At 43.9% G+C, this 24399-nt stretch overlaps 2 protein-coding genes across 13 annotated transcripts in view; one reads left to right on the top strand and one right to left on the bottom strand.

The window, feature by feature from the left end:
• brd9 (bromodomain containing 9) overlaps positions 1 to 8033 on the bottom strand; it is a 52014-nt gene extending 43981 nt beyond the window's left edge. For 4 of the 9 annotated variants that reach the window (XM_085989081.1, XM_085989082.1, XM_085989083.1 and 1 more), the window contains exons 1-2: positions 7733 to 8032; positions 4057 to 4277 (exon numbers count right to left, since the gene is read on the bottom strand). In XM_085989081.1, coding sequence (XP_085845207.1) covers positions 4057 to 4277; positions 7733 to 7781 — 270 coding nt within the window. In that variant the 5' untranslated portion in view covers positions 7782 to 8032. Of the gene's footprint in view, positions 1 to 4052; positions 4278 to 7732 lie in introns of all 9 variants that reach the window. The other 5 variants (XM_085989076.1, XM_085989080.1, XM_085989079.1 and 2 more) reach the window with 4 other exon arrangements.
• A 104-nt stretch (positions 8034 to 8137) lies between these two features.
• trip13 (thyroid hormone receptor interactor 13) overlaps positions 8138 to 24399 on the top strand; it is a 45200-nt gene continuing 28938 nt past the window's right edge. Inside the window, exons 1-6 of one of the 4 annotated variants that reach the window (XM_085989088.1) lie at positions 8138 to 8384; positions 9678 to 9775; positions 16551 to 16716; positions 19427 to 19556; positions 21649 to 21704; positions 23563 to 23653. In XM_085989088.1, coding sequence (XP_085845214.1) covers positions 9687 to 9775; positions 16551 to 16716; positions 19427 to 19556; positions 21649 to 21704; positions 23563 to 23653 — 532 coding nt within the window. In that variant the 5' untranslated portion in view covers positions 8138 to 8384; positions 9678 to 9686. Of the gene's footprint in view, positions 8397 to 9677; positions 9776 to 16550; positions 16717 to 19426; positions 19557 to 21648; positions 21705 to 23562; positions 23654 to 24399 lie in introns of all 4 variants that reach the window. The other 3 variants (XM_085989089.1, XM_085989087.1, XM_085989086.1) reach the window with 3 other exon arrangements.

The following is a 24399-nucleotide window of genomic DNA, read 5'->3' as shown; positions in this document are numbered from 1 at the left end:
CTCCAAAAGTACTTCATTGGCTGTAAAGCGCTTTGAGACGTCCGGTGGTTGTGAAAGGTGATATATAAATGCAAGTCTTTCTTTCTTAACCCCAGATTCCCTCATGATCCAAATGCTACAGATCCCAGGTCTTCCCAGTCCTCTCAGGCCATCTCACTCTTCCCAAATCCGAGCCAAGAGCACATCATGGTGTGAGCTGGGAGCAGAACGACAGTAGGGACCTAACTTGGTGAGAGCGAGAATGAGGTGCAGGGAAGGAATGGGCTGCTAAATAGGCTGGCTGATATTAAATGGCAGCACAGGAAGAGACAGTGATGTGTCAATCCAGCAAGACACGAGAGTTTCGAGCACCAGGTGTTGACATGGGCAAATATCTGTGAGAAGTGACACCAAATCACATTGCTCAAGCTCGATAATCTCAGAACTTGAGAAGGAGATGGAGAAAATCTGACACACCAGGAAGGGAGAGCAGTTTTGGAGCAAGAGTTTGAGAGGGTAATCACATCGAAGAGAAACAGGGAGTAGGCAGTGGAGGAGGAAAGATGGGCGACGATGCGTGGGGTGGGGAAAGGGAAGGAAATGTTACAACAGAAGCACCCAGAGTAACTCAGGCGCTTATACCGATTTAAAGCCCCAGCACCGTGTGGGTAAATGAGAACTCAATAGCATCAACAAATAGCAAATGACATGGGGGAGTGGTCATATGGTTAGCAACACAGCTAGAAATGCAGTAGTGATAGGGGCTTCAATCATTAGAGAGGCTGACACGATCATTTACAGTCCTGACCGACAATCCCGGATAGGTTGTTGTTTCCCAGGTCCGAGGGGAAGGGACATACTGAATAGACTGAAAAAGATTGCCCAAGATGAGCGCGAGCAACCAGTTATCATGGTCCATGTGGAAGCCAATGATGTAAGTAAAGACGGGCTTAAAGGCCTGCAAAATTAATTGAGAAGTTTAGGAAACAAGTTTAAGAGGAGTTCATGGGTTATAATCTCAGGATTATTTCACCTGCAATGCACTAGAATAAGAAAGGACAGGAAGATTAGGGAACTCAATGATTGGCTGTCAGGAAGAGGCTTTCCACTTCGCTGTGCATTGGCACCAGTTCTGGGACATGTGGGTCCTATTCCACAAGGATGGGCTTTATCAAAACAAGCAGGGTGCCAATTTACTGGCAAAATGTACGACTATAAAAATAATTCAAAAAACTAAAAGGAGAGTATGAGAAAATGAGAGAGAGTAAGAGCTGGGCATGGAAAGTTAAGAGAGAGGATAAGGAACTAATAAAAACATTAAGAGGAAAGGTAAAGTATTTTATAAGCACATCAGTAAAAGAGAATTGATAAAAGCAAAGCAGGACCTTCGAGAAGAGAGGATTGTTAATTTGTAGATGATAATCAAAAAATGGCAGAGGTATTTAAGAAGTACTTTGCATCGCTCTTTACTAAGGAAAATAGATACATAGAAACAGACCGCATGGAAACAGAAATAACAACAGAAAATGCTGGAAATACTCAGCAGGCCAGGCAGCATCCGTGGAGAAAGAAACAGAGTTAACGTTTCAGGTCTGGGAGCCTTTGAAGGGCCCCAGACCTGAAACGTTAACTCTGTTTCTCTCTCCACGGATGCTGCCTGGCCTGCTGAGTATTTCCAGCATTTTCTGTTGTTATTTCAGATTTCCAGCATCCGCAGTATTTTGCTATTGTATTAGCATGGAAACAGAGTTCGGCCCAACTATTCGGCCTTGGTGTTTACCCTCCACGCAAGCATCCTATCTACCGTTAGCTGTTACCTTGTTAAAAAATTCAATGAAGTTTCACAAGCATGATTGTCACTTTTGAAATTTGCTCTATCTACTTGCAACAATTTTCTCTTTATCTAGATACTTGGTCATTTTATCCTTAAAGTGCTGAAGTTTTACCCACTGCAGATGTTACTCTAACTAGCCTGCAATTACTCGGATTAACTCAGGTCCACATTGACAAGTCCTCTGGCACATATCCATGGCTTAAATGTTCCTTTTATTTATCATTTTGCTCTCAATTTAAGGACTCACCTCCTCTCCAATATGCTATTCTAGTTTTCATCACAAGAGGTGAGCTGATATAAAACCCTAAGATCTCAGTTAGAGTACTGTGCGCCATTTTGGGCTCCACTCTACAGGGAGGCTATTGAGACTTTAGAAAGGGTACAATGCAGCTAACACTAGGATGCTACCTGGTATGAGGAAATACTACAAAGAAAGACTTGAAAAGTTGGGTCTTTTTTGAACAATGGACATTACAGGGCGATATACGATAGATAGGAATTATGATAAAAGCAGACTGTTTCCAGTAGCTGAGAGGGTCAAGGATGTGAGGCCACAGATGGAAGATTAAATGCAAGAGATTTAGAACAGAGGGCAGGAGAAACTTCTTTACCTAGAGTTCTGAGGTTGTGGAATTCACATCCAGTGCTAGTGGTAGAGGCAGAAACTATATCAATATTCGAGATTAGACTGGATAGGTGAATAAGGAAAAGGGGTATGGGAATATGCGATTCGGAATATTTACTTGCATGGAGAGTAAAGTGAGTCACGGACTGGTTGGGCCAAATGACCTGTTTCCGTTGTAACTTCTACATATTTCTAAGTGCAGTTTGCTGTCGGCACCACTCCCAAAGAAAAACACAAGCATCCTAAAATCCACCATGGTAGGGGATGGACACACACATACAAAAACTTTCATCCTTCTGTAACATCACTAAAATCCACTGACTTTACTGCAGGAATAAATTAAGTCCATGGTTTTTATGCAAACTGCCGGTGCTCCACAACTCTCTCTGCCTGATCAATAGCTCCCTTAAGTTGAACAGAACCCGAAGACAGTCTACTCCTGATAATTATTGGACTAAATAAAATGAATTATCCAATAATTTGAAATTTAAGCAAATAGCACAACAAAGTGGGAATTTGTTGCTAAAGAGAAATTTCAGTTAATCAACATTGAATTGAGTAAAGTGTATTCATGTGTGAAACACAAAATCTAAAGATTTTTTGTTTGCAAACCTAAAACTTCAACACAAAAATACCAAATATAAATAATAAAATTCACAAAAGGCTAGTACTTCACCAAATTCTGACTCAAGCGAACAATGCTCAGGGGTCATTAGACTCATCATAACGCAGCTTATTTACTACTTTTGTAAAACAGTTTAGATACCTAGTACTGTAAAAGTTGTACCATAATTGATGTACATTTATAAACGAACGTCGTTTCTACAAGACCCAACTCCTGTTCCTTTGATACCCTTCCCTCAGCTCCTGATGATTCATATTCCTCTCCCAGCCCCCACGTTGGCTGACTATTAAAAAGCTCAGGTTCCTCAAGCACAGTCTCTCTACTTTTCAAACCTAAAGATATCAGACCTCTCCTCAAAAAGACCATGGCCCACCTCTCTTGCTACCCCAGCCCCGCCATGGCTGAAATTCTTATCCAGTTTTGCCACCTCTCGACTGGATTATTCCAATGCCCACCTTGCTTCCCAATCTCCACAGATTCCAACTTGTGCAAAACTCAGAAAATTCCATCTTGACCTGCACAAGGTCCTGTTCATCTATCACTCCACATCTTTGCTGACCTACACTAGCTCCCTCTCTCAATGCATTAAATTTAAAATCATTGCCTTTATACCCCTCTATACTGTCTCATCCTTCGCCCACCCCCAATCCTAAACAAGCTCCTTCAGCCCGATGTAGCCTCCTGCACCGCTCAGTCCTCTGGCCGTTCACGTATTCCCCCTTTCCAACATCGATGACAGAGCCTTCAGCCATCTTGTCACTACATTGTGGAACTCTCTCCCGAAAATTCTTCATTTCTCTCACCACATTTAAAAACCTTCTCAAAGCCATTTTTTCAATCTACGTCTCAGTCACCCCATCTAATCTGTCTGCCCATCGCTTGGGTGTCTGTTCCCTTATTTTTTCTATCTCTGAAATGTGTTGGACCTAAAACGTTAAAGGCAGTACATAAATACAAGCTGTTCTTGATCAAACCAACAGTTTGTCGACTTGCCTTCCTCCTCCTACGCTCTTCGTCTGAAATGTGCTTATCTTTCTCTTTCTCTGACTTCTTTTTCTTCTTCTTTTTCTTGTCTTTATGTCGTTCTCGCTCGTGATCAGACCGGTCGTCATAATAACTGGAATCGTGCCCTGAGCCAGAGAGCTCAGTCACTTCACTTCCTCCCACCTTCAGTACCAGTTTAAGTGGCTTTTCAGGGGGTTTATCGATAAAGCCTGTCGTGAAAAGGAAAACACATCACACATACAAGGAATAAGAAAAAAGTTGCAACATTTATGCAAGAACTTGCTCTAAATTAAGGGAGGCAGTAAAAAAGAGTTTGTCTTTAATAATCAAAGATTAGTTGTCCTTTAAAAATCTAATTTTTGAGAGTTTTGCACAAGTTATTCTGTATATTTTCTCTCCTTCCCATTTGATTTCCCTTCATGATGAATTAGGATTGGAAAAAAGATGCATCTTTTACTAGAGTGAGTTACAATCAATGAATTACTTTTGAAGTATACTCACTGTGGTTTTGTAGGCAAATGCAGCTGCCAGTCCACACACAGCAATGAAATAAATGGCCAGTTAATCTGTTTTTGGTGGTGTTGATGACGGGTTAAGCATTGGCCAGGACACCAGGACTACTCCCCTGCTCTTCCTTGAATAGTGCTATGGGGTCTTTTCCACCTCTACCGGCAGATAATGTCTCAGTTTAAATCTCATCTGAAAGATGGCATCTCTGACAATGCAGCACTCCCTCAGTATTGCACTGAAGTACTGGAGGGGAGCTTGAACCCAAAACTTTCTGGCTCAGAGGTGAGAGGGCACTGAGCCAAGCTGCTCCAACGCCCAAGTCGCGTGACTCTTCCCCCTCAAGGTCACCTCACATCGATTGCCAAAATGCAAATCAGTGACCTCACACTGGCATTAGGCTGTGCTTTCTTCAGCATAAAATCCACATTACATTAAAGCAGAATCTATAGTTTAACTTGTGAAATCGCCTTGCAAAAGGTTTTGGTAGATTTTCACTGCAGCTCGGTCTAGACTAAAATGCTCCCAACATCAACTACAATCAAATCTGCTGCTTAAAACGTAACTCCAATGTAGTGGCCTTTCATTCCTGTCAAACCCAATTTTCTTACAATTGTGAACTTTTTCATGTCTTCCCATTTTTTTCCAAACAATTTGCAATGGCAATGTTGCTCTGCAACTGCTTTTAGGACACATTTTAAAACCGAATTTTAATGTATCTCACTTCAACTTTATTCAGTTTAAAATGAGTTTGCAAATGATCATACTGCATTTGATAAGTATTTCAACCCAAACAAGAACAGGGGGGAAACAAAAAAAAAGAGAATTTAAGACGCTGATCTTAAATACAAGACAGTCACTAATAAATCCAATAAAGAATTCAGGAGAAACTTATTTACTCAGTGGTGAGGTGGTGAAACCTGTTAGCACATGGAGTAGTTGAGGCGAATAACATAGATGCCTTTAAGGGGAAGCTAGACAAGTACATGAGGGAGGAAGGGATAGAAGGATATGTTGATGGTGGGGGTGGGGGGGGGGGAAGGAGAGATGAAGTAGGGTGGGAGGAGGCTCACGTGGGGGCATAAACACCAGTATAGACCAGTTGGGCCAAATGGCCTGTTTCTGTGCTGCAAATGTTATGATCAATAATTCCTAGTGGCCATAGCACCAATTACCAGGGTGAGAATTCAACAACAACTTGTATTTATATAGCACCTTTAACGTAGTTAAAAAGTCCCAAGGCGCTTCACCCAGAGTGGTGAACCTGTGGAATTCTCTACCACAGAAGGCAGTAGAAGCCAATTCATTAAATATATTCAAGAAGGAGTTGGATATATTTCTTAAGGCGAAAGGGATCCAGGGGTATGGGGAGAAAGCAGGGACCGGGTACTGAAATTGGATGATCAGCCATGATCGCATTGAATGGCGGTGCAGGCTCGAGGGGCCGAATGGCCTACTCCTGCTCCTATCTTCTATGTTTCTATACAAGGCAAGGCAAGTCCCACATTACAACAGTGACTACACTTCAAAAGTACTTCACTGGCTGTAAAGCGCTTTGAGACGTCCGGTGGTCGTGAAAGGCGCTATATAAATGCAAGTCTTTCTTTTACAGGAGTATTACGAGACAAAAATCACACCAAGCCACGTAAGGAGAAATTAGGGCAGAGTTCCAAAAGCTTGGTCAAAGAGGTAGGTTTTATTAAGGAGCGTCTTAAAAGGAGAGGTAGCAAAAAAGAATCAAAACTAGGGAGGAAGCAACAAAGGTAGAATTTTTTTTTAAAAATCAGCCAGGCAGCAGATGGGTCTGTTGCAGGGTCGCTGCAGATGCCGAGGGGGCTGCAACACTTTCTATAATAGCAAAATACTGCGGATGCTGGAAATCTGAACTAACAACAGAAAATGCTGGAAATACTCAGCAGGCCAGGCAGCATCCGTGGAGAGAGAAACAGAGTTAACGTTTCAGGTCTGGGGCCCTTCATCAGAACTGGAAAAAGCTGGAGATGTAACAGATATTAAGCAGGTGCAGAGACAAGGGTGGGGGAGGGGGTTAGGAATTGAAAGAACACCCTGTACTTTTGTAAGAGGCAGGAAAGATAAAATGTTGCAAATGGGAATGGCAAAAATCATACTGCATGAAAAATGGGGGTAGGGATAATTAGCTGAAATTGTTGAACTCAATGTTGAGTCCGGCAGGCTGCAAAGTGCCCAATCGAAAGATGAGGTGCTGTTCCTCGAGCTTACGTTGAGCTGACCCACTGTCCAGGGCCCCAAACACCCCTTCCAGGTGAAACAGCGATTTACTTGTACTTCTTGCAATTTAATATACTGTATTCGCTGCTCACGATGCGGTCTCCTCTACATTGGGGAGACCAAACGCAGATTGGGCGACCGCTTTGCAGAACACCTCCGTTCAGTCCGTAAGGGTGACCCTGAGCTTCCGGTCGCCTGTCACATCAATTCACCGCTTCACTCCCACTCTGATCTCTCTGTCCTCGGCCTATTGCATTGTTCCAATGAAGCTCAACGTAAGCTCGAGGAACAGCACCTCATCTTTCGATTGGGCACTTTGCATGCCTGCCGGACTCAACATTTGAGTTCAACAATTTCAAATAATTATCCCTGCCCCCATTTTTCATGCAGTATGATTTTTGCCATTCCCATTTGCAACATTTTATCTTTCCTGCCTCTTACATAAGCACAATATGTTCTTTCAATTCCTTCCTCCCCTCCTGACCCCCACCCCCTGTCTCTGCACCTGCTTAATATCTATTATATCTCTAGCTTTTTCCAGTTCTGATGAAGGGTCCCAGACCTGAAACGTTAACTCTGAATCTCTCTCCACGGATGCTGCCTGGCCTGCTGAGTGTTTTTTTCCAAGACAGAGACCTCTTTTTATTTAAATCTGGTAGTACTTGTTACAACACATCAACTTCATAATAAACTGCTGAGTGTTTTCTGTTGTTATTGCAACACTTTCTGGTGTGTGTGTGTGTATATAAATAGGAGCCCCTCCCCCTCCCGGCCCGGTCCAGCTCTGCTGACTGGACGCTAAACCCCCACCCTCCCCTCCCTGAGGAATCGTCCTCGCCCGTGTGCTGTTTACACGGAAAGGGGCCCGGGCTCGCTCACTCACTACCTCACTCACTACCTCACTCACCGTCGTACGAGCGCCACTCACACTTGTGTTTCTTGTGCTTCTTCCCCATCTCCGGGCCGCTGGCAGCGCGCAGGCGCGCTCGCTCGCTCGCTCACTCACCCTCACGCAACCCCCGATTCGGCCCCGCGCGCGCCCAACGGCGCCCGGCTGACAGGAGAGGCGGTTCGGCGGGTCCGTCCACTGCCCCTCCCGCCACCGGCAAGGGGAAGCTTCCTCAGCACCGATTAAAAAATTTTTTTTAATGCTTCAACTATTCCGGATCATTCGATCTGACGGTAGTTTAGAGCCCGTACTATTCCCCGCCTCCCCACCCCCTCAACCCAACAAAACGCTCCTTTCTGTTGGAGTCCGACCGTCAGGGGCAGGCGGGAGCCAATCCGGCTGCAAGTTAGAGAGTGATAGGAAGCACGAGCCAATCAGCGATGAGCTGACGGGCAGGAAGGCGGGATCGACGTTAATTGACGTGGCGGCCAACCAATGGTATTATTTGAGTGAGCAAGCTCTCGCCAATAGCGAACGGCGATCGGGCATTTGTCCTGCCCCCACTCCCGCCATGCTCCGCCCGTGTGACGTCGTGCGCGGCCTGAGCCTGTGGCGTGTCGGGCGGTAGATTTGAGTTGCTGGCGGTGGCAGTGAGGGAGCGGAAGGAATTGTGAGTGAGTGAGTAAGTAAGAAGCGGCCCTGAAATCGCGCGTGTGGGGAGGGGGGTCCTGGTAGTGACAAGGAGACGGTGGTGGTACGGATAGAGGAGGGGGACCGCTACTTTCTCTAAGGGTCAGCCGTGGCTCAGTTAATAGCACTCTCGCCTCTGAGTCAGAAGGTTGTGGGTTCAAGTCCCACTCCAGAGACTTGCGCACAAAAATCTAGGCTGACTCTAGGGCAGAACTGAAGGTGTGCTGCACTGTCGGAGGTGCCATCTGGACCTAAAAGATCCCACTATTTGGAGAAGAGCAAGAAAGTTCTCTCTGCTGTCTTAAAGAAAGACTTGCATTTATAAAGTTGTTGGGTTTCCTACATTACAACAAGTGATGACACTTCAAAAGTACTTCATTGGCTGTCAAGTGCTGCCCCACCCCAACTATTCTCCCCCCCCCCCTCCTCCCCAATCCCCTTCTTCCCCCTTTCCCCCCCCCCCCCCCCCCCCCCAAATCTGCCACTATTCCCCCTGCCTCCATACAACCTTTGTGGGGATTTGTTTGCGAGATACATCCTCACAACTGCAAGTCATTCTAATATCCTTGCGTGGGCTATGTTAGCAGGAGAACTAGCGCTTTGGGTGTAGCTGCCAGTAACTCCAAATGTATCGAGATAAATCAAAGAGTTGTAATCAATATAATTGTAAAATCTTCAAACTGTTGCTAGGGGTGCTTACAGCCCGTGGACGATGTGTGACTTAAAAGCCCTGGCAACTCAGTTCTTTTTGTCCTTGTATTTCTTACTTCCTGGTTTGTCCTGTTTAAATTCTTATACTCTAATGTTTGGAAAGGACTATATTTTGCACTGTTGCCTCACTGGTGGATAAACCCTAAGTTCTGTTGGTATTTATAGCTTGAGATGTATATGAATTAATGGCAATATTGATTTAAACTTATTTGTGACTTGAGACTTCTTGCTATGTATCTAAGCAAGCCTACAAAGTCTAAAATACTTGGACACTCCTGTACATTGTACTGTGCAGCTCAAAGGTGACTGGAACCTGTGAAGGGGACATCCATAATTGTTGTTGTTTTATGTGTGTGTACATCCTTCTCTCAAATGACACTCTAAATAGATGTAAATTAATTTTGCATATGTGTATAGATGGGACGTAACCTCTTGTATTTTCCTGAACGCATGGTCCATTATTGATGCCACTGAAAATGAATGTAGGAATTTGCTTCTGTCATGAGCATCAATTGATTAGATTGTCCAATTCTTTTTTTTTTTTAAACTTCTGTTTCATCAGTAACTATAAATGGATGCAGCAGCTGGAGAATTAAAGCAAGCGTTACCATCTTTCGAATCCATGCAAATACACGTGGAAGTCTGTGTAAAACAGAACAGGTAAGTCATTTTATTTCGTGCAACAGAACCCATTGAAATAGCTTTGAGTCAGAAGCTACTTGAAAATGACTGCTGATCCTGCTCAGAATGGACCGATTTATTTTTTAGTTGCATATTGATACTAGTATGATCCATTTGTTTCTCTGACCATTCTCATGCCACAGTAAACAAGGAAAACAAAATGGAAAAATTACTCAAAGGAAAAAACAGATTTAAGCAAAAGACAACAGGCGAGGATAGTGGTGTTCGGTCAAACACACTAATGCACAATGCAATGGTTTGTGCCTTCAGGTGTTGAGTTCCTGATCTCAGACACATTACAGTACAAGGCAAAGTAAATGCAAAATTTAGCCTCTCTAGTAGTTGAGTAGACGGTTAAGGGGAAAATCATAGAACCATACAGCACAGAAGGAGGCTATTTGGCCTGTCCTGCCTGTGTTGACTCTTCGAAAGAGCTGTACAATTTAGTCCCACACCCCAGCTTTCTCCCCATAACCCTGCAAATGAATCCTCTTTAAGTACATGTCCATTTGCCTTTTGAAAGTTCCTATTGAATCTGATTCCACTGGTAGTGCGTTCCAGATCTTAACAACCATGTGTGAAAAAAATCTCCTCATTTCCCCTGTAGTATTTTTGCCAATTATTTTAAATTTATGCCTCTGGTTACTGGCCCACTTGCCAGAGGAAACAGTTTCTCCCTACTTGCTCTATCAAAACCCCTCATAATTTTGAATACCTCTATTAGGTCTCCCCTTACCCTTCTCTGTTCTAAGGAGAACAATCTGAGCTTTTCTAGTCTCTCCACATAACTGAAGTCCCTTATCCCTAGTATTATCCTAGTAAACCTCCTCTGTACCCTCTCCAAGGCCTTTACATCCTTCCTAAAGTGTGGTGCCCAGAATTGTACACAATATATCAAGGCACAAATCATTGCATTTTGATAGAATAGATGGGAAGAAACTGTTTCCACTGGAAGGAGGGTCGGTAACTAAAGAATACAGATTTATTATTATTGGTTAAAAAAAATTCCAGGGGAGAAATTAGAATTTTTTAACGCAGCGAGTTGTTATGATCTGGAATGAGGGTGGTGGAAGCAGATTCAGTAGTAACTTTAAAAAGGGAATTGAATATATACTTGAAAAGGAAAAGAATTGCAGAGCTATGGGGGAAAAAGCAGGGGAGTGGACTAATTGGATAGCTCTTTCAAAGAGCCGGCACAGAATAGATGGGCCAAATGGCGGCCTCCTGTGCTGTATGTGTCTATGATTTGATGAATGTCTGTCTGGGATCGGATTGCCTATTTGATCCACCATTTGGGCAAGGAGTAGTGTAGGGGGATTTACAGGGAGGAAATATGTGAAAATTGAGATTTTACATTTGGAAAAACTGAACAAGAAGCAGAAAATGAAAGTCAGAGACTGGGAAATAGTAATTAAAATTGAATCGTTCAGTAACCGAAGCCTGCAGTAGGAACTGAAGCCAGGAAGCAGCTGGCACGGTTTTGATTTCTGCCACAATAAGGTAGCCTGCTTTCCTGTTGCCAGTGTTTTCTGCCAAACCTTGAAGAGTCGACCTGCCTGCAGCCTTTGACACGGTTGACCACACCATCCTCCACCAACAGCTCCCCTCCATTGTCCAGCTAAGTTGTACTCCCTTTGCCTGGTTCCCCTCATGCCTATCCAATCTTAGCCAGAGAATCTCCACGACCTTCACCTAAATATAGACAGTTTAGCTTCATCATTATTTTCTTGTGTAAATTTTCCTGCTTTGGCCCAATCCACGCTCTTTCTGGAGTCACCAAAGGATCTATCCTTGGTCCCCTCTTATTTCTCATCTACGTGCTGCCCTCAGTGACTTCATCCAAAAACACGACGTCTGGTTCCACATGCAAGCTGAGAACACCCAGCTCTACCTCACCACCACCTCTCTCGACCCCTCCACTGTCTCTGTTCTCAGGCTGCTTGTCTGACATCCAGTCCTGGATGAGCCACAATTTCCTCCAGTTAAATATTGGTAAGTCTGAAGCCATTGTCTTCGGTCCCCATCACAAACTCCGTTCCCTAGCCACCAATTCCATCCCCCTCCCTGGCCACTGTCTGAGGCGGAACCAGACTGTTCGTAACCTCGACATCCCTGAGCTGAGCATCTGAACCTATGTCCGCTCCATCACCAAGACCGCCTACTTCCACCTCTGTAACATCATCAGTCACCGCCCCTGCCTCAACCCATCTACTGCTGAAACCCTCATCTATGCTTTTGTTACTTCCAGACTCGACTATTCCAATGCTCTCTTGGCCAGCCTCCCACCTTGCACCCTCCATAAACTTAAGCTCATCCAAAACTCTGCCCAAATGCTAACTTGCTCCAAGTCCCATTCACCCATCACCCCTGTGCTCGCTGACCTACAGAGGCTCCTGGTCCCCAAACACCTCCATTTTAAAATTCTGCTCCTCGTGTTCAATTTCCTCCAAGGCCTGGCCCCTTCCAATTTCCGTAACCACCTCCAGCCCTACAACATTCCAAGAACTCTGTGTTCCTACCACTCTAGCTTCTTGTGCATCTCCCACTTCCTTCATCCCATCATTTGCGGCCACACCTTCAGCTGTAGAGTCATGGGGGGACAATTCGGTTGCTTTGCGCCTCCCGTTAGCAACTAGCGCCCGGGCATGGCGATGTTTGCGCTGCTCGTGAAATTGACCAGACATTTTGCGGCAGCGCTAAACACTACCGCCACGATCTCCTGCGCCCGCAGATCGTGACGTCAGTCGAGCGTGTTGCGCCCCGGACCGGATATTGAGTGGCGCCCCCTGCCTTCCCGCCTGCCGCTAGCAACGACAGGTTGAGGTGAGTGTTTTGCAGTCGGGAAGGGACTGGGGGAGCGCTATTTAAAGGTGACCGCTTCCTACCTTTTTTTGTCAGCGACATTTTTACACCACGCATTCAGCGAGAGAGAGAGACTTCTGGAGAGATTCAATGCTGTGTGAAGGAGTTTAGGGTACTGAACAGCACTTTGCAGGTTCATTTTGACTTGACCTTCCTTGCATCGATTTAGAAGAGACTGTGGGGGCTGCACTCTGAGCTCTTTCCCTGGGGGTCTCTATTGTTCTTTCCAGCAGATTTGATGTACAGGTCTCTCCAGGCCAAGATTCAAGGCTGCAAGGAGCAGGATGTGGATGGAAAGCCAGATCGACCCTCCCCTTTAAGAACTGGCCGGCGCCAGTGTGTCTGTGTTCCATTGCTGACTGACATCACATGAGCTTCGCCAGTGCTCTGAGGTAACGCCTCGCTCCTCACCGTTAGCGCCTTAAGCGAAGTGTTCTGATTTAGCACTCCAATCATCTCTAGAGGCGATAAAAGTCAAGTTTGCAGTCGGAGGCGATAATTAGCGCCAGGTGCTAAAATTTGCGCCCGGCCGATAATTGCACCCCATACGGGATGATACCGAATTTCTCCCCCGTAGAGTCATAACGGTACAGAAGGAGGCCATTCGACCCATCGAGTCCATGCCGACTCTCTGTAGAGCAATCCAGTTAGTTCCATTCCCACGCTCTATTCCCGTAGCCCTGCAAGTTTATTTCCCTCAAGTGCCTATCCAGTCTCGCCTTGAAAACATTCAGTGTGGCCGCTTCCACCATTTCCGTCGGCAGCGAGTTCCAGGTCTTCACCACTCGCGTAAAAACGTTTTCTTCACATCCCCCCTGTATCTCTTGCCCAAAACCTTAAATCTGTGTCCCCTAGTCCTTGTACCATCAACTAGTGTGAACAGTCTTTCCCCGTGTAGCCTATCCAAACCTGTCATAATCTTGTACACCTCTATCAAATCACCCCTCAACCTCCTTTGCTCTAATAAAAACAAATCCAACTTCTCCAACCTGTCCTTGTAGCTAAGATCCCCCCATCCCCAGAACCATTCTGGTAAATTTCCTCTGCACTCTCTCAAGGATCTTCACATCCTTCTTAAAGTGTAGTGACCAGAACTGGACGCCATATTCCAGTTGCGGCCTAACCAGCGCTTTATAAATGTTCAGCATAACTGCTCTACTTTGTACTCAACCTCTATTTATGAAGCCCAAGATCCCATATGCTTTGCTAACCACTCTCTCAATATGTCCTGCCACCTTCAGGGACCAATGCACATTAACTCCCAGGTCCCTCTGTCCCTGCACACCCTTTAAAACTGTGCCATTAAGTGTATATTGCCTCTCCGTTCCTTCTGCCAAAATGCATCACCTCACACTTCTCTGTATTAAATTCCATCTGCCACTTGTTTGCCTATTCTGCTAGCCTTTTTATGTCCTGTTGCAGTCGATTGGTATCACCCTCACTGTTTGCCACACCAAGTTTGGTGTCATCGGCAAATTTAGAAATTCTACTCTATTCCAATAACCAGGTCTCAAAAAAAGCAGTGGCCCCAACACTGACCCTTGGGGAACACCACTGTCTACCATCCTCCAGTCTGAAAAACAGCCATTTACCATAAACTGTTGAATTCTTTCCCTAAACCTCTCCACCCCTCTGTCCTTTTTTTGAGACCCTCTTTAAAGTCTACCTCTCACCTGTCCTAATGTCTCCTCCTTCAGCTCGGTGTCAATTCTTGTCTGATTACACTCCTGTGAAGTGCCTTGGGACGTTTGCTACATTAAAGATGCTATATAAGTGCAAGTTCTTGTTGTCTTGGTGGGATGATGCAAAATGTTGACCATTGGCTTCTAGCCCCCACCGCCTTTTATATCTCAAATTCTACCCTTAGTTTAGTAAAAAGTGTAAACTCCAATTCTTTGAGGTCAGAAGTTCTCAATTGAATGGTGATTGACCAGTGCTGCAGCTTCAGATTTATATCATTGTTTTCTATTTCTGGTTTAACAGCAATTTCTGAAAACTGATTATATTTTCTATGATCTGGTGTTCCATTCCAATAATCTGCCCTTATTAGAGGAACGTACCCTGAGGATTAACAATAACTGCTTGCAGTAGTGTGCTTACTGGATTAAATGTAGTCCTATACTAAACTACCAAAACTCTTCCAATTGGTGGAGGTTAAACACAGACCAGAGAGTTTTGCAGATGAAAGAAACTAATGATGATTTACAAGGAAATAATATGAAACACAAAATTTAGCAAATACTAAAACACCATGGCCTAGAAATTCGGTAGTGGCGCCAAGTTCGCCTGGGCGCTGATTTTTGCGGAGCGTTCGGAGTAATACCGATCGCCAGAAATTCAGTTTCAGCGCCCCTAGAGGGAGACGGGGTGAGGCTCGAGGCGCTCTGCGTCCCTCTTAGGGCGCTGAAACTGAATATCGCAGCGCCACACGCTGCGGCACGGCACGCTGCGGTACTGCAGGCCTTCCTCCCATTGTTAAGGGGGAGGGGCCTGCAACAGCGCGATCCCCGATCGTGAGTGCTGGCAAAAGAGCCCGGCACCGAGGAGAAGTGCCGGGCTCTCGGGAAACAGCCGGCAATGCCACGGGGGGGGGGGGGGGTCAGGAGGTCGGGGACAGAGGTGCTGGCAGGCGGCCGCCGAAAAAAGCAGCCGCCCCGCACCTCCACCTTAACTTGCGCCACTGCCGGCACAGCAAGGCCCCGTGAACCGGGCGCGGGTAGCGAATGGCTACCAAATATCGCGATCGGGGCGCTAATGGGGTGCTGCGCACACCGATGACGTCATCGGTGGCGGCGCAGCGCAACAGGCTAACGCCACCATTAGCGCCCCCGCTGAATATCGCGGGAGGTGCGGCCAGTGGAGCTACAGCCACCGACTGCCCTCTTTAGGCGCTAATAGGTGGCGCTACATACCCAATTTCTCCCCCCATGTATATCTAAATATACATTGAATGTCAGAGTCTATAATGGGTTAATTGCCCTTTTATAAGGACATTTTCTAAAGAATTATAACAGTTTTTGATGGTTCACTACATTAAATTCTTGTTTCTGGTAAGACAGTAGGTTTTGTCTTGTTTTCCCACTTTTGCTATCAGTGCCTTGTATCTCGGTGTATTGCAATACTGTATAATGATTCAAGCAGAGCATCAAACTAAGTCCTTTGATCACATAATAAAGCTCCAAAATAACTCCTGAACTGTTTGAAACAAGGTTTTAATCTCTCATTTCTTTTGAAGTAGAAATTTTCAATTAAGAAATATCAATATATTAAAAATCTTATGTCTGCGTGCACTTCCGGTCAATATTTTCCATTTATAAATTCCTGCGTCACATAATGGAAACGGCCTATGTAAACCTGTCACGCTGTAATTGCGCCCTCCTTCTGGTGGAAGCACTGCAGTGCCACCACTGGCAGAAGGCTGTAATTACAACACGCTACGTTTAAATAGGCAGTTTACAATGTAAATAGGAATTTATAATTGAAATATAAAAATAAGGACAGAATGTATAACTTTAATAAAATGGGGGCTGAATTATGTCTGCAGGCCCTGCTCTGCTTAATCTTCATCTGAAGACGACTTTTGGTCTTGACTCATCGTGTGCAACCCCACAGGAGATCGACTAATTACATTAAAATGTACAAGTAAAAATACGACATTCAAATACACAAATATGCAAACGTAGAACTAGATGGGATTAACACTACAGAAAGTAGAAATTACATTTCAGTCTATGAAAATGCAAACACAATTAGTAAGTCCCTGGCAATAAATCAAAAATGAAACACGCCAGAAATCTTTAAATAAAATGACGCTGCTTTTTAATTTAAAATGCAGCAAGTAAATTACACATTTGCAGCAGCCATTTTACATGGTTTAGTTCTGTTTTTATAGTACTGTGAAGCAAGAAGATGTGAGGCAGAGTGTGCTGCAGCTGCTAAGCAGACACAGAGTGGTGTTCGGAGATTATGCCTGGATGGAATTTGATGACGAATTTCTGGCGAGGAACGTAAACTCTGTGAGCATCGTAGACACAGATCTTACAATTAAGGAGAGACAGGTAAGAGGTCGAGAGAGGGAAAGATTAAAATTGTTAGGCAGGAACTTTTGTAAGAATTCAAAAAATGATATTTTGGAATTGAGTGACCTGAGATGAGTCACTTAACGTGATAGAAGTGCTTCTCTTTATTTCCCAGCCAAGCATATAAAGAAAATAGGCTTGCACTACAATTTGAATGTCATTTTCTCTTTTTCTGTTGCATTATTATCCATTCGAGATGATGCTCTGCTTGCTGACACCTGCCAGTATAACTATGTGAATTGATGTACTGAAGCAGCTGGCAGCCAGGTTAGCAAGCAGTTATTTTGCCACTTTTGCATCAGTGCAGTGACTTTGGATGTTAAGCACACCAGCGTGAAAGTGGGAGCATAATTGACTTGCAAGTGATCTGAGACCACGCGAGTAGGTGGTACCGCGTTGCTCGGAGCTTGTGCAGTATAATTACAGCTTGGTGAAAAGCTGCTTTTAAAAAGTCCTCTGGATTTTATAAACTTACTTTCCCAATCCTTTTGATATCGAGAGAAAGCGTTTGCTCCTGTCCACAATCTCCCAACGTTAAGAGGTAGTCCCCTAGAGTCGGAAAGCCATGTGCTCAAGCACGTGAGCATTAACTGCTTTGTACAGGAAACTTTCGATTTACCGGCACCTAAATAACCGGAAATCTTGGTTAACCGGCAAACTTCAGGAGTAGGTTCAGGTAAGTTTTATTACTTGCCTTCCTCGATCTGTTGCTGTGCAAGGGTGTGGCTGCAGCTGTTGCTAAGCTACAGAGATGCTTGGAACTTGTGGCCATTGTTCTGAACCTGTTGCTAAGCAACAGGGTTTGTTGCTTTATACGGAGCTCTCAGCTCCGTACCTTTTACTATAGCTTTCGGTTATCCAGAATTTTTGATGAAACGGCACCCCGTCGGTGCCAGATTTTAAAAAAAGTTTCCTGTAGCTGAATTCAATACAAAATGCAGCCGGCAGTATAACTGGGGTCTGTCAATGGGACAGATTGTAGATATTAAATAGATTGTTTTTACCCATATGATTTACACTTCATCTAGTGTCATCTTTTGTTTCTTAACTTGTCCCATTACCATCTCCTTTTGCCTGGCACCATCTCTTAATGTCTCTTGATCTCTCCTGCCTGCCATCCTATCACAGACCTTCCCTTTTGTTCTTTCCTCCCCTCCCCCCTTTTTTGCCCCTGCGCTTGCTTAAAAACCTGTTCCATCGCCAGCTTTTTCCAGTTCTGACGAAGGGCCATCGACCTGAAACGTTAACTCTGTTTCTCTCTCCACAGAGGCTGCCTGACCTGCTGAGCATTTCCAGCGTTTTCTGTTTTATTTCAGATTTCCAGCTTCAGCAGTATTTTGCTTTTGTCTATCTTTTGTGTCTGTGGCACAAGCCATGATGTTGCAAGTAATGGCGTTGAAATTCCTCTGACGTCGTTGCGAGAAGTGGCAGTGGCAGGATCAAGCCCCACCAGAATTCGCACCAGTTTCACCTCTGTGGAAGCCAAAGTAAAGTGTGCCTGCATGATGCATACTTGTAGCACAGAGACATAAAGTGGGAGGGTGGGGGGGGAATACAGTGCCATTTCCCAATGTGATTGAATGCCGGCAGGAAACTGGAAAGAAAGACATTTGCTGCATATTTTGACAAAGGATTCAAATCTTCAGCCATAATGTGCTGTTCTGATATTCTTGACCGCGAACCCTACCTTTGCTGGACAAAGGCCCAGGGAGCCCAGTAAAGGGTGCCTAATGTAAATGATCCCATGCCTGGGATTTGCGATGGAGTAGGCGCCGGAACAGAGTGGCGAGTGGAAGTCTCATCCCACCGCAGTTCTGACAGTGCAGTGGCCCACCAAAAATGTTGTGGCCGTTATGTTTTCATGTTTGAAATACAACCCATTAAAAGAACCAGAGGTTTAATGTGTTGGGCACTACAAGCAGAGAAGCATCTCCCCATGTGAGTTGATTGTATAGTAAATAAATCGCTGCAAACATATACCCTACCACTTCAATTTTGTATGTAATATTGACTGCTATATATATGCAAAAATTAAATGCAATATTTTTTATTAAATCTTTCTCTTCCTGTGATTTGATTTCCCTTAACTTGGTCTAGTAGTATCATAAAATCACTCCTGTTTCTGCCACATGATGTTGAGCTATATGACAAAATTCAGCACTCTACTTAAATGTTTTAAATGTTGGTGTCTGTCACAACAGTATTTTAACATAAAATACAAAATATAAACATTTTAATAATTATTTGATAAATACTTAAATTTCTGAATGGACAGCAATGGTTAACTAATTTAAAATGTTACTTCTAAAGAATATTTTGCAGAGACTTGTGGAAGTTGATCCATGCTCTGTAGATGAGCTAAAAGAATAAAGCATGAGTGCAAGTGAATTAATGACCAGTGTTGCAAATGGAATATCAATTTTACCTCTAGAGGTCTTCTGTGTATATGTGTTTAAAGTTAACTCGGTGTGGGAAAAATGGATGATGCCAATTTTGTATGGGTGGTTTTTATTTAAAAAAGAAAAGATTTTCTTCATTCCACTCTAATGCCCTTTAAAAGATGGGTTTACTTTTCCCAGTTACTTCTACCTAGTGGATACAGAACCCAAAAACTACAAGACTTGTAATTTTTCAGAATCATCAATTACGCTTGGTGCTATTAAACCATCCTCTTCATTCTCTCTCACAGCCCGTTGAGCTGACAAAAGCCAATCTTTCAATTTATATATTTCGTCTGAATGAGGAAGGTCCATCCTCTGAGATTTTGGAGGGGGAAGAGGAGAACATGCCAGCATCAAACAACTGGCTCCTACCTGCCGGTATGTACCACAAAACCCTATTACAGTCTGCTCCTGTACTGTGAAGCTGGTTAACTGGGTGCACTAGCAGACTGGGACAATCCCAGCAGATAGCAACTCTCTTTTGTTTGCGTTAAAGGGATCCAGGCTGAACAATTCCCAGTAAATAATAAAGCAGCCCACCATGTTTTGTAATGGATCTGTTTCTTCGTGGAACTTAGAAATTAGAACGTACACTGGAAATCTGAAATAAAATACAAAATATAAACGTTCAGCGGGTCAGGCAGCATCTGTGGAGAGAGAAATGAAGTTAACATTTCAGGTCTATGACCTTTCATCAGATGTTACAATGTCAGCTATGGTTCAGTGGTAGCGCTCTCGCTTCTGTGTCAGAAGGTTGTGGAATGCACTGCCTGAAAGGGTGGAAGCAGATTCAATAGTAACTTTCAAAAGGGAATTTGATGTATACTTAAAGAGGAAAAATTTGCAGGGCTATAGGGAAAGAGTAGGGAAGTGGGATTAATTGGATAGCTCTACCAAAGAGCCGGCACACGCACAATGGGTAGAATAGCTTCCTTCTGTGCTGTATGACTTAACAATACAGGTAGACTATCCTTTATCCGAAAACCTCGGGACCAGCCGTGTTTCGGTTTTAGGAAAATTTCAGATTTCGGAAGGTGCGCGAAAACACTTCGGTTTTCAGAGTAATTTGGTTTGCGGGAGTGCGGATAAAGGATGCACTATCCCTTATCCGAAAGGGTGGGGGTCGGCTGAGGTGGGGTTCGGCGCGGGGGTCGGGGTCGTGCGCACGACTTACGCTGAGCGATTTCGGTTTTCAGAAGTCATGCTTTGCGCCACTTTCGGCTTTCAGAGGTTTTCTGGTTTCGGATGTGCGGATAAAGGCTGGTACACTTACGCTGAGCGATTTCGGTTTTCAGAAGTGCGGAAAAATGCTACACTATCCCTTATCCGGCTAGGCCTGTAAGTCGTGCGCCACTCTGGTCATGTCGTGCGCACGACTTACGCTGACCGAAAAAACCACCGGTTTTTAGAGGGTTTCGGTTTTCGGAAGTCCGGATAAAGGGTAGTCTACCTGTAGTATCTCAATTTATGGCTGTAGGCCCTATATATACATTTTAAAACTTTGAAATGTCCCTAGCAAGCCACTTAATTGTATTTTTTTTTAAAGTCACTATCCCACCAGCATTTTCTCAGGGCAACTGGATTGGGCAAAAATTGCCCACATTCCTAGAGCAAGTATAACAAAGTCATCTGATAGTTGCAGCACCGACCAGAATTAGAACATTTCTTTATTCATAGAATCCTTGGAATAAGCACTTCAACATATGTTCAAACTCTCCTTTAGTGCTCTTTGGGTTAACGGCTGTTTTGCAACCATCAATAAACCTTCACAATCCATTTTACAAAATGTCCACTGTATCCTCTTATTTATAGTTGGATAATGTACAGTACTGAATTTACAAACCATTTTAGCATCTAATGGTACATTATTATGTTGGCAGGCATATATTGGCTAAATATGCGTGGTCAATGTTAATTTGTATAGTATGTTATAACAATCATAGCCATCATAGTGAGCTGGCTATTTACAGGAAACTTTCTGATATCCGGCACTGACGGGACCGAGCTGGTGCCGTAACATCAAAAGTGCCGGACATACCAGAGTTAATGTTTAAACATACGGAACTGAGAAGCTCCGTGTGAATCAACAAACCCTGTTGCTTAGCAACAGCTTCAAAACAGTCGGCTGCAGCTGCAAGCGCCTGTAGCTGAAGCTGTTGCTATAGCTACAGACCTTGCAGTGCTTGACTGGGGGGGAAAAAAGCAACAAGAACTAAAAAAAACATATAGAAAACGGCTCCTGATTTTTGCTGTTAGATCGAGTATTCCAGACATATAACCTCTAGATAAACCAAAGTTTCCTGTATTGTCTTTAAGAATGTGTAGACTGAATTTTCTATTAAAAATGGGAATTATTGTAGAAAAAGAACTGCACGTTTTCAGCTCTTGTGAGCTAAAATTCTTACCATACTTGAAATTTAATGCACTTTACGTCCTTCACTAAGTATAGTTTTTAATCCCCTCTTTGTAGGTGAATTCCATGGTCTCTGGGAGAGCTTGGTATATGATAGCGAGGTTAAATCACAAGTAAGTGCCTTCAAAAGTTGCAATAATACCCTGGCTATAATGGAAAAACTGCTTGAAATGCTTCTGGCTAATTGTTTTTTGCTATAGGTCTGCACTACATTTGTGTTAAGGAATATTTAACCTATCAAGATTTGTTGACATAACTGAAAGTAGTTTAATAATTTAACATGGACCTGTCTCCTGATTAGCTTTTTCTAAATCAGCTTTTCATGTCTGTATCAATGTACCACAGCTTCTTTAAAAATGTATTTGATTCTTCAGTGCCATCACAGAATGGTCCCTTACAAAATATTCTGTTTTCCAAATAGTGGTGCCAACTCGGTTTTCAATAAATAAAAGTTTCTATAGCAGTATCTAAGTTGCAGAAGGAATTGTATTTAGAATGCACACTGTCAAATGCATTGAGGGGAATTAGTGTCAGAATTTTCCTTTTTTATATTCTCTTCCCCTTTTTTATGTAATAACCCCCAGCCAGTTATCGGTGTTTTAAGGTTTTACTCGTACAGAAGCATGTACTGTACCCTCAGACTGTATTCAGATTGAAAATTGGTTGTTGGTTGCTGACTAATAGAAATTTGATTTATCCCAAATTCCAGATAAACACAAGGGGTGTGGTCATCCCAAATTCTATACAACAACTTGCACATATAGCGCCTTTAATGTAGAAAACCGGCCCAAGGCGCTTCGAGCCAAAGGAGAGATTTAAGAGGGGCGGCCAATAAACATTCCCCTTAAGCCGCATGGCCACGCAGCGATCGGAAGGTCTCGCGCAGGCCGCTCACCAGCTGTAACGCTGGAAAAGATACCGCGCATGCGCAGCCGCGGAACAAATTTAAAGGGACTGTGTACCTAAAATAAAAATTTGAGGGAACATTGCGGCCAACAGCTTGGTCAAAGAAGTGGGTTTTCGGGAGGATCTTAAAGGGGGGCATAGGAGAGTTGTAGGCAATGTTCCCTCTAATTTTGTTTTGTACTGAGTGGGCCACGAACTCCTTTGAGCGCAACCCTTTTGTCTGTGGGCAAATTTTCCTTTAACAACAACTTTTACAACAACAGCAATCACTTAAAAGCATATATACAGTAATGCCATATTGCCATCCCACTGTCTCAAATCATGAGACAATCAGACAAGGTTCTATACAGGTTTAACATAACTTCTATGCTTTTGATTTCTATTTCCCTAGAAATAAATCCCAGTGCTTTATTTACACTTTTATGGCTTTTTTTAACCTGCGCTGCTACTTTTAATGATTTGTGAATCTATACCCCTAGATCCTTTTGCTCTCAAACATTCTCCACAATATTAATCCCAACTCTTAAGGGTAAGTCTTACTATGATTGCACAGGGCCTTGGTGAGACCACACCTGGAGTACTGTGCACAGTTTTGGTCTCCTTATCGTAAGGAAAGATATACTTGCCTCAGAGGCAGTGCAACAAAGGTTCACTAGATTGATTCCTGGGGTGAGAGGGCTGTCCTATGATGAGAGATTGAGTAGATTGGGCCTAAACTCTCTGCAGTTTAGAAGAATGAGAGGTGATCTCATTGAAACATAAGATTCTGAGGGGGACTGACAAGGTAGATGCTGAGAGTCTAGAACTAGGGGGCATAGCCTCAGGATAAGGGGACAGCCATTTAAGATTGAGATGAGGAGGAATTTCTTCACTCAGAGGGTTGTGAATCTTTGGAATTCTCTGCCCCAGAGGGCTGTGGATGCTCAGTTGTTGAGTATGTTCAAGGCTGAGATCAATAGATTTTTAATCTTACTGAATTTCTGCACTTTGATATATTTTGAATACATTTTATTTTGATATTCCGGTAAGTGATAACCTTTAAATTTATATCTTTATTTCTTACAGTTACTTGACTACGTCTCAACCACCTTGCTGTTTTCTGACCGAGAAGTTGATAGCAATCTGATTACCTGGAATCGAGTGGTGTTACTCCACGGTCAGTCTTGGCTCTTTGCAATCAATACCAATCCCTTTTGTGTTCTTGTGCTGTTCCAGCCCATTCATCTTGTTTTATCTCCTGCTAATATTGGTACCAGCCATGTATCTAGGGACCAGCCCTGCATGTCTAGGCATTCGCTGTTATAGGTCTCGAATCCCTCCAGCTCTCATTACCCATTTAGGAAGATCTATCCTTGGCCCCCTTCTATTTCTCATCTACATGATACCCTCAGCGATATCATATGAAAACACAACATCAGATTCCACATGTATGCTGAGGACACTCTGCTCTACCTCCCCTCCACTGTCTCTGATCTGTCACACTGCTTGTCCGACATCCAATATTGGATGAGCAGAAATTTCCTCCAACTAAATATTGGGCAGACTGAAACCATTGTCTTTGGTCCCCACCACAAACTCCATTCCCTGGCCACCGTTTCCATCCCTGGCAAGTAATTGAAGCTGAACTAGACCATTTGCAACCTTGGTGTTTTTGACCCCAATATGAGCTTCCGACCACATCCACCTCCGTAACATCGCCTGACTCGGCTCGGCTCATCTGCTGCTGAAACTCTCAGCCATGCCTTTGTTACCTCGAGACTCGACTATCCCAATGTTCTCCAGGCCGGCCTCCCACCTTCCACCCTCCATAAACTTGTACTCATCCATAACTCTGCTGCCCACATCTTGACTCGCTCCAAGTCTTGTTCATCCATCACCCCTGTGCTTGCTGACATACACTGG

The sequence above is a fragment of the Somniosus microcephalus genome, chromosome 5, assembly GCF_052327205.1.
Source record: "Somniosus microcephalus isolate GS21.2 chromosome 5, FLI_Smic_1.0, whole genome shotgun sequence".
Taxonomy (NCBI): Eukaryota; Metazoa; Chordata; class Chondrichthyes; order Squaliformes; family Somniosidae; genus Somniosus; species Somniosus microcephalus.
Note: the sequence above shows the minus strand (reverse complement) of the source record. Positions and strands in the feature narration are given on the sequence as shown.